This window comes from Solanum stenotomum, chromosome 7 (genome assembly GCF_019186545.1).
Source record: "Solanum stenotomum isolate F172 chromosome 7, ASM1918654v1, whole genome shotgun sequence".
NCBI classification, from domain to species: Eukaryota; Viridiplantae; Streptophyta; class Magnoliopsida; order Solanales; family Solanaceae; genus Solanum; species Solanum stenotomum.
Window position 1 is genome coordinate 17,590,800 of NC_064288.1, and position 10,454 is coordinate 17,601,253.

The 10,454-nt window shown below is 39.1% G+C and overlaps 1 protein-coding gene across 1 annotated transcript; it reads left to right on the forward strand.

The window, feature by feature from the left end:
- The first annotated feature begins 738 nt into the window (after window positions 1-738).
- Window positions 739-9,885, forward strand: LOC125869692 (uncharacterized). Its single transcript, XM_049550147.1, has 4 exons — window positions 739-803; window positions 894-1,044; window positions 5,240-6,413; window positions 9,828-9,885. Exons 1-4 carry the CDS (start codon window positions 739-741, stop codon window positions 9,839-9,841), a joined length of 1,404 nt encoding a protein of 467 aa, XP_049406104.1. The 3' UTR covers window positions 9,842-9,885.
- The last annotated feature ends 569 nt before the right edge of the window (window positions 9,886-10,454 follow it).

Sequence of the window (10,454 nt, forward strand, 5' to 3'; positions counted from 1 at the left end):
TCACACACTCACGGGTAGGCCACAAAAGAGGTATATGTCAAATTTGGCTCACAATCTTTAAAGGTTCCTAAGATCATTTCAAGAGGACACCTTTCTAAATCAATCAGACTAATAGGGCAAATTCTAGGTTTATTCATGCATGGTTCAAAGCAAGCTAATCACACAAGGCATCGCCACTTAAGTCAAACAAGACTACACACTTTTGCTAGTGTGCAACGGTCATTACAAGAGAATCAATTCGATAAATGGCTAATCACAACGAGATGCAAAGAGTTCACATATTGTCTATGCAACTTCATTTGGTCTGATCGTAGCTTTGCATTCATGTTCGTTCGATTGGTAACACTATTCAAGTTATCAGTATTGATCGAGACTGAGACTTAAATTTTGCAAAAGAACAACCATTTTCGACACAAGCGGTGGCGAAAATATTTGAAAAATAATAATAATTTTTCGGAAGCGTCAAAATCATTTTGCAATTAAAAGTAAAAGGAGCCATAAGCTCAAATAATCGCAAAGTAGTTTTAACACAATTAAAAACAGAACAACCCAAATGTACACCAAAACACAAGCATCCATAGCAAGCAAATAAAGGTGAGCCTCACCCCACCACAATCAAGAAAATATATGTCATCAAATATATAAAAATAATCCAGAGGTCAAATTAAAGAAAGACAGAGATAGGGCTGGAGAATAATCCTGGTTAGGTAACAGTTTCGAGTTGGAGTCCTTCAATAGATGTCGCGTATAGCAGAATGTATGTTGGGGCATTTGGTGCCTTGCCAAGTGATTCATCAAGCTCTGTACATCTTTTCTTAGCATTCCAATGCGCCTATCTTCAACCCACGCTTTCGAGTGATTAATCAACTACCTATTTGTGTGTTGGCCTGCAGCTTCTCTAGTTTGTTCTCAATCGGTGACAGCGCTTTGGCTTCTGGGATATTTGGCGCTTCGCCTAACAAATTTTTACTTCGCCGTGTTTTACAGAACTTCTTAGCAGCTGTGGATATTCAAAAGGCAATGACCATCGGGGTCGCCGATCAGGTGGGTGAATCGTCAAAAACTTCCTGAGCTTGCCGAGTTTTACCAACTCCAGGCTCAAAGGGTGCCTTGTGTTAAATAGCAAAATAGCATTAATCACCACCGTCTTCGGCAACCCGCCAACTGGGTCTGCTGCTTACCATTCTGCACCTCTTTGGCACCTATCACACTTCAATCTGTAAAACGAAGACACTATTATTTTACTGTTATGCAAATATAAGATAATATGGGGTTTTGGGTTGCCTCCCAAACAACACCTTAGTTAACGTCGTGGCACGACACAATTCAATATTTATTCTTCATCCTCGGAGTCGCCCATGTTATAATTAGGTGAATCCTCGGCGAATGGTGGGTATTGTCATGATATCAAGTGGCCGATTTGAGCATCTTGCAGTTGAATTGTCATGGAGTGAGAGGCTGACGCTTTGTTTAGCATTGCGATGTTCTCTTTCATCTCATTCAACATCTTCACATGTGCCTCAATCTTTTGTTGAATGAGTGACAGGGCTTCATCATCATGTATACCTTTATGTTTCTTCCCATGTTTACATTCTCAAAGGGAGGATTGTTTTTAATTCCCTATGGCTTGTACCTCCAATTCCGTGACTCGGGTGGATAGAGCATTCAACTGGGTAACTAGTGCATCCCACTCTTGCTTCTTTTTGGCTTCTTCGTTGGCTTCTACCATGTCATCAAGGAGTTTTGCTACAACTTCATAGGGCTGGTGTAGCATACTGCCCTCCTAAAATTTATCGGCTATATCTCAATTCTCGGGTCCTAAACCCCTGTTAAAGCACACCAGTAGCCCCTTGTCTGTCATCCCGTGAGAAGGGCATGGTTGCAGCACCGCTTGAAACTTCAGCCACATTTTCTGAATCGTTTCATCCCCTACCTGTTTAAAGGTCAAGAGGTTGTCCCTGAGGTTCAATAGTGTAACAACTCAGAAAATGATAGAGTGAAAGTAGAGCCTCACATGTGAGTTTGGAGTCGAGAACTTAATGAAATGATTATATTTGAATTTGACCCAAAAGTTCTTAAAAATGTGCTTCGGAAGTTACCGGAAACTTGTTTAGCTGTATATTAAAAGATCCGTTTCGTTTTTCGAAAATCCGACTTCATATTCTTGTTTAGGGGGTCAAATTGAGTGGGAAATGGGTCTAACCCAAATTTTAGAGCAACCGTATCAAAATCCGAAATTTCCAAGTGAAGCCTTTTTCGAGGGTCTACTTTGGAGGGTCATATCTCCTAGCACACAAATTATTTGGGTGGCCAATAATATATCCATGGAAAGCCCTTTGAGTTAGCTACCTAACTCACTTCGTTTCACCTCATTCGGAGTTCGGACGAAGAAGTTATGCCCATTTTCGTAAAATCTGTCCGGCAGAAAAAGGCAAATTCCAGTAGCTGATTTTACTGTTCATTTACTGTTCACCCGCCTGAAATTTTTTCTAAGTGTTGGACCATTTTTTTCAAAGGACTTATATTATTTCCTATATACCATTAGTTCATTCCCATCCCTAAAAACATTTCCCTCTCTACAATCCTCCATTTAAGAAGAAGAAGAAGTGGGAGCTAGGGCTTTGGATTCAAGGCTTTCTTCATCAAATTTCGTGGGAGATCATAGCAAAGGTATGGTGGTCTTGATCCTTGTCTAATTTTCCATTCAAGGAGCCAAATCCAAAGTTATTTCAAAGTATGAAAAATCTAGGTTTTCACTCAATCTCATGGGTTCTTCCACCAAATGGTTTTAAAAGGTTTCTAATGGCACTTTATGGTTATATTGTTGTTGTATTGACGATTTAAGATGAAAATACTCCATGAACCCATGATTTCTCTCTATTCCTAGTTTATGCCTTTATGAAGTGGGTTGCTAGATAATGAATGTATATGAATCAAACTTGTTTAAAGGTCTTTAGATTGTTGAAGTATGTCATTACCCATGCTTATTTTATGGTGTATTGTTGGTGTATTGGTATGTGAGGCTTATGGCCTTAAAGGCATAGTATGAGAAATTGGAGTGTTATCATGACATTATACGAATGAGAATTCAATGAAGATAATGTGATCATGTTATGAATGTAAAGGTGTTGTTGTAGGTTGTTCACTGGTTTGGTTGCATAATTACTACCCTATTTTCCATGCTCTTTGATTCCATTACATGCCTTCAAGGTGTTTGACAAAATGTCCAACTATGGAGAATTGATGAATCGATGCTTTAAAGTTTGAGTTATGAGATGTATGGAAATCCAGAGATGTGTTGATGACACTCATGAATGTTGATGATATAATATGAAGGATTCTTCAATATAAAGTATACCTTGAATTGGTAGGGCTTATGCATCATTTTCTTGTATAAATGATTATATTGTTGATTGTTGAATCCTTGGATCGGTAGGCTTATGGCACCCTTCCACACATGCTTATAATGAACCTTGGATCGGTAGGCTAATGGCACCCTTCCATTAATGATAAGTAATGAACCTTGGATTCGGTAGGCCTATGGCACCTTTCCATAAAGGTTAATGATGAGACTTGAATCGGTAGGCCCATGGCACCCTTTCAAGAGGAGTTAATGAGCTTTCCTAAATGTACCTTGAATCGGTAGGCTTATGGCACCCTTTCATGTGTTAAATAATGTACCTTGAATCGGTAGGCTTATGGCACCCTTTCATGTGTGATGATGTCAAAGTAATGAACTATTCTATGGGAATGTAGGCTAAGCACCGAGCGGATTTGGTTAGATGGAAACTCCCCCGACAGTTAGGCATGAGTTTCAATGATCGTCTACCTTATCCCATAAACTATGTGCCCGCATAGGAAGCTAGTGGATCCATTAAGCTATATATACCGGTCTTCCTTAGGCAAGTAGACCACCTCTTTTCGGTGTGGGGACTCATGACACCGGATTCCATGACAAGCTCTCATGGTCTATGTCGGTTAAACGCTTACTTCCCATCATGTGAGATTTCATTATGGTTTCTTGACAGGTTCTACAAAGTGTAGGTAGTAGTATGGGATGCTACCTATACATTGCACGAGTAGGCTTGGAGAGGGTCATAGTGAGTTTCTCTAAATCCTAATGACTGTGACATGAATGTACCCTAAATGAGGTTATTAAAGAATGTTGGCTCTTAAATGCTTAATATGTTATGCATGTTATACTTGGGTTATATTACGAGTTATTTTCCCTTGTCATGTCTTAATTAATGATATACCTCTTATGTATGAATATTGTGCAAAGGTGAAAGAAAGGAATGATAAGTTACTTTAAGTGACCTAAATGTGGTGCCTTAGTATGGATGGTGGTATGGGACGTCATCCATACATTGCACGAGGTATAGCATAAGGGTTTCTTGAGGTGAAGGTCCAAGGTAAAGGTTTTCATGTTGATATTGTTTAAAGGTGATATTATGACTTACTTGATGTTATGCTTGTCTTGTATGTCTTTTATGCTATTGTTCATGATATTTCAAAAAGGTGGCATAATGCATGGTTTCTAACTAAAATGTCCCTTTTTAAGCATGTTTTGCATGGTCATCATACTTAGTACATTTTGTGTACTAACCCATATTCTTCATATTTTTACTATAAGTGTAGGTTCCGGCAAGTGATCCCTCCTAGCTAGTTTGAAGTGTTGGATTGCTTTCCTCCAAGACTTGGTATGTCCTCATGGATTCGAGGACAAGACTTTTAAGTTCTTTTGTTCATGTAATAGACTTCTTTTGATTGTAAAGGGCCGTGTCCCTACTTATGTTTTGCGACTGTGTCTAAGATGGCCATGTGAGACTTAGACTTCCGCTGTGTGTTTTTAAAGTTGTTTTAAGAAGTTTAAATGTGTGGATGTAAATAAGTTTTTTTTTATTATTCCGCACTATTTTCATTATTGAATGCAATGAATGACTATGTGGCTTGTATAAGACCCCTTCGGGGTCGAGTACGCCTTGTTACGACTTGGGGGTGCTCCCGGGTCGTGACAAACATGGTATCAGAGCATAAGATTTTGGAAATTTTTTTTTTAGGATCGATGTCTCACATGCCACATCTAGTAGAGTCTTGTTCATCGGTGTGAGTCGCGACACATCTATGAGCGAGAGGCTATAGGATGCTAGAAGTTACACTTCTTTCATATTCTTAAAGTCGTGCCTTAGAGTGTGGTTCTATAAGTGTTCTTATCCTTATCCTTCTCTTGTGTTTATAGGATATGAATACAAGAGGGAGACCCGCAAGGAGAGTAGGAGAAGAGGATGTGAATGAGGAAGTTCCTCCCCAAGTTGTGCAAAATGGTCAAGGTGTGCAATGCAATCAAGTTCCTATAGGTGAGCAAGAGAATGAGGTTCCGGTGGTTCCCCCGGATATGACCAATGAAGAGATTAGGTCGGCTTTCTTAATCTTGGCCCGAGCCATGGCGGCTCAAGCGACTAGAGATATGGGGCCTAGGGTGAATGCTAATGAGGGTACTATGGCTTCTAAGTTGAGAGACTTTGTGAGGATGAATCCTCCGGTGTTTCTAGGTTCTAAGGTGGGAGAGGATCCCCAAGAATTTTTGGATGAAGTGTATAAGGTAGTGAGTGCTATGGGGGTGACTTCAAGAGAAAAGGCGGAGCTTGCCTCCTATCAATTGAAAGATGTTGCCCAAATTTGGTTCACTCAATGGAAGGCTAATAGGCCGGTGGGAGCGGATCCTATAGAATGGGAGGAGTTTAAGGAAGCTTTCCTTGGTAGGTACTTTCCCCGTGAGATGAGGGAGTGTAAGGTTGAGGAGTTTATCAATCTTCGGCAAGGTAATATGAGTGTGCAAGAGTATTCCTTGAGGTTTACCCAATTGTCTAAGTATGCCCCATCTTTGGTGTCAAACCCTAGGGATGAGATGAGTAGGTTTGTGACCGGCGTATCCGACCTAGTCAAGGAAGAGTGCCATACGGCAATGCTCCATAATGACATGAACATTTCTAGGCTCATAGTGTATGCTCAATCCATTGAGGAGTCCAAACTTAAGAGGATGAATAGGAATGTGAAGAGGGGTAGATCCGATGAGCAAAGTCAACCTAGGTTCAAGAAGAGGGCTCAAGATCAAGATTTTTCAAGTGCTCCTAAGGTTAACCAAGATAAAGGTGGTGGATCTCAATTTTCTAAACCTACTTGCACCACTTGTGGCAAGAGGCACTATGGGAAGTGCCTAGCCGGTACTAATGGATGCTATGGTTGTGGGAAGAATGATCACAAGGTGAAAGATTGTCCTACTTTTACGGCTAGAGGAAGGGAGGCAAAGCAAGCTTCTAAAGATGGAACGGTTCCTATTCCTCCAAATTATGGTCGTTTCTATGCTCTCCAAGCTAGCAAGGACAAGGAAGCTAATCCGAATGAAGGCGCCGGTAAGTTTTAGTTCCTTATGGTCATGAATGTCTTGATGAGGTTTCTATGGTGTTGTTTTTCATGTTTGCCTTAATTGGGTTTTCTTCTAAGTGGGGGATGGTAGGTTGAATAGCAAGGTTGTTGAGAGTGTTGATATCCTTATCTCATTCCTTCTATTCTTATTCAAGCTTGAGGCCAAGAGTTCCTAGTAGCTTGTTTTATGTTTTGGAGTCTTGGGTGAAAATGAGTTTCCATGGTCTCCTTATGTTATGCATGTCCTATTTGAATTCTTGTTAAATGATAAAATGAGTTTTCATAAACGTGTTCCTCGTGTTGATGTGCATTTAGTTGAGTTGTCTATATGCTTCATGAGGATAAATGTTGAACATGCTTAAATGTTGCATGAGTTGATTTATTAGGCATGCTTAAATGTGTTCTTGAGAATGTTGCATAATTGTACTTTTGTGAGAAAATTGCATAATGTGCCTAATAATTTTGGGATGAGTGTGATGTAAATTGGAGAAGGAAGTTCATCCAATGAAATGAGAAATGGTAAAGCTTGATGCATAAGGAATTGGTAGATGTATTCCTAATTTCTTGAATTGCATGAAGTTGTTTGAGCCTCATTGATGTGGAGTTGATGTTTCCTCCGATATTTATGTACTTGTATTGATGTTGTATGCATGTTGATGGGCTGTATACTTGAGTTGTTACCCCTTATGTGTTTAAAGTGTCATTCGAGGACGAATGTTCCTAAGTGGGGGATAATGTAACGACTCGGAAAATGATAGAGTGAAACTAGAGCCTCACATGTGAGTTTGGAGTCGAGAACTTAATGAAATGATTATATTTGAATTTGACCCAAAAGTTCTTAAAAATGTGCTTCGGAAGTTACCGGAAACTTGTTTAGCTGTATATTAAAAGATCCGTTTCGTTTTTCGAAAATCCGACTTCATATTCTTGTTTAGGGGGTCAAATTGAGTGGGAAATGGGTCTAACCCAAATTTTAGAGCAACCGTATCAAAATCCGAAATTTCCAAGTGAAGCCTTTTTCGAGGGTCTACTTTGGAGGGTCATATCTCCTAGCACACAAATTATTTGGGTGGCCAATAATATATCCATGGAAAGCCCTTTGAGTTAGCTACCTAACTCACTTCGTTTCACCTCATTCGGAGTTCGGACGAAGAAGTTATGCCCATTTTCGTAAAATCTGTCCGGCAGAAAAAGGCAAATTCCAGTAGCTGATTTTACTGTTCATTTACTGTTCACCCGCCTGAAATTTTTTCTAAGTGTTGGACCATTTTTTTCAAAGGACTTATATTATTTCCTATATACCATTAGTTCATTCCCATCCCTAAAAACATTTCCCTCTCTACAATCCTCCATTTAAGAAGAAGAAGAAGTGGGAGCTAGGGCTTTGGATTCAAGGCTTTCTTCATCAAATTTCGTGGGAGATCATAGCAAAGGTATGGTGGTCTTGATCCTTGTCTAATTTTCCATTCAAGGAGCCAAATCCAAAGTTATTTCAAAGTATGAAAAATCTAGGTTTTCACTCAATCTCATGGGTTCTTCCACCAAATGGTTTTAAAAGGTTTCTAATGGCACTTTATGGTTATATTGTTGTTGTATTGACGATTTAAGATGAAAATACTCCATGAACCCATGATTTCTCTCTATTCCTAGTTTATGCCTTTATGAAGTGGGTTGCTAGATAATGAATGTATATGAATCAAACTTGTTTAAAGGTCTTTAGATTGTTGAAGTATGTCATTACCCATGCTTATTTTATGGTGTATTGTTGGTGTATTGGTATGTGAGGCTTATGGCCTTAAAGGCATAGTATGAGAAATTGGAGTGTTATCATGACATTATACGAATGAGAATTCAATGAAGATAATGTGATCATGTTATGAATGTAAAGGTGTTGTTGTAGGTTGTTCACTGGTTTGGTTGCATAATTACTACCCTATTTTCCATGCTCTTTGATTCCATTACATGCCTTCAAGGTGTTTGACAAAATGTCCAACTATGGAGAATTGATGAATCGATGCTTTAAAGTTTGAGTTATGAGATGTATGGAAATCCAGAGATGTGTTGATGACACTCATGAATGTTGATGATATAATATGAAGGATTCTTCAATATAAAGTATACCTTGAATTGGTAGGGCTTATGCATCATTTTCTTGTATAAATGATTATATTGTTGATTGTTGAATCCTTGGATCGGTAGGCTTATGGCACCCTTCCACACATGCTTATAATGAACCTTGGATCGGTAGGCTAATGGCACCCTTCCATTAATGATAAGTAATGAACCTTGGATTCGGTAGGCCTATGGCACCTTTCCATAAAGGTTAATGATGAGACTTGAATCGGTAGGCCCATGGCACCCTTTCAAGAGGAGTTAATGAGCTTTCCTAAATGTACCTTGAATCGGTAGGCTTATGGCACCCTTTCATGTGTTAAATAATGTACCTTGAATCGGTAGGCTTATGGCACCCTTTCATGTGTGATGATGTCAAAGTAATGAACTATTCTATGGGAATGTAGGCTAAGCACCGAGCGGATTTGGTTAGATGGAAACTCCCCCGACAGTTAGGCATGAGTTTCAATGATCGTCTACCTTATCCCATAAACTATGTGCCCGCATAGGAAGCTAGTGGATCCATTAAGCTATATATACCGGTCTTCCTTAGGCAAGTAGACCACCTCTTTTCGGTGTGGGGACTCATGACACCGGATTCCATGACAAGCTCTCATGGTCTATGTCGGTTAAACGCTTACTTCCCATCATGTGAGATTTCATTATGGTTTCTTGACAGGTTCTACAAAGTGTAGGTAGTAGTATGGGATGCTACCTATACATTGCACGAGTAGGCTTGGAGAGGGTCATAGTGAGTTTCTCTAAATCCTAATGACTGTGACATGAATGTACCCTAAATGAGGTTATTAAAGAATGTTGGCTCTTAAATGCTTAATATGTTATGCATGTTATACTTGGGTTATATTACGAGTTATTTTCCCTTGTCATGTCTTAATTAATGATATACCTCTTATGTATGAATATTGTGCAAAGGTGAAAGAAAGGAATGATAAGTTACTTTAAGTGACCTAAATGTGGTGCCTTAGTATGGATGGTGGTATGGGACGCCATCCATACATTGCACGAGGTATAGCATAAGGGTTTCTTGAGGTGAAGGTCCAAGGTAAAGGTTTTCATGTTGATATTGTTTAAAGGTGATATTATGACTTACTTGATGTTATGCTTGTCTTGTATGTCTTTTATGCTATTGTTCATGATATTTCAAAAAGGTGGCATAATGCATGGTTTCTAACTAAAATGTCCCTTTTTAAGCATGTTTTGCATGGTCATCATACTTAGTACATTTTGTGTACTAACCCATATTCTTCATACTTTTACTATAAGTGTAGGTTCCGGCAAGTGATCCCTCCTAGCTAGTTTGAAGTGTTGGATTGCTTTCCTCCAAGACTTGGTATGTCCTCAAGGATTCGAGGATAAGATTTTTAAGTTCTTTTGTTCATGTAATAGACTTCTTTTGATTGTAAAGGGCCGTGTCCCTACTTATGTTTTGCGACTATGTCTAAGATGGCCATGTGAGACTTAGACTTCCGGTGTGTGTTTTTAAAGTTGTTTCAAGAAGTTTAAATGTGTGGATGTAAATAAGTTTTTTTTTTTATTATTCCGCACTATTTTCATTATTGAATGCAATGAATGACTATGTGGCTTGTATAAGACTCCTTCGGGGTCGAGTACGCCTTGTTACGACTTGGGGGTGCTCCTGGGTCGTGACAAATAGTTTCAAAAAGGGATGATTCGTGTGGTATCCATAATGATTTTCCATCCTTAGGTCCTTGCTTTGATATTCAAACTAGAAAATAAAACTACAATTTAGATTAGTAAAACTAAAATTATAAAGAATCAAAAATTTCATTCAACTACAAGTTCCCATATAACACCACTCCCTGGCAGCAGCGCCATTTTGATACTTATCGTGACCAACGACACTAACCTATGGTATGAGTGTCTACGATCGTCGA

Bases quoted from the DNA above. Each gene is read 5' to 3' on its own strand.
- LOC125869692 (XM_049550147.1), top strand. From the start codon at position 739: ATGTCGCGTATAGCAGAATGTATGTTGGGGCATTTGGTGCCTTGCCAA. The intron at 804-893 runs GTACATCTTTTC...GTTGGCCTGCAG, and splicing joins CAAGTGATTCATCAAGCTCT to CTTCTCTAGTTTGTTCTCAA. The intron at 1,045-5,239 runs GTGGGTGAATCG...TTGTGTTTATAG, and splicing joins CCATCGGGGTCGCCGATCAG to GATATGAATACAAGAGGGAG.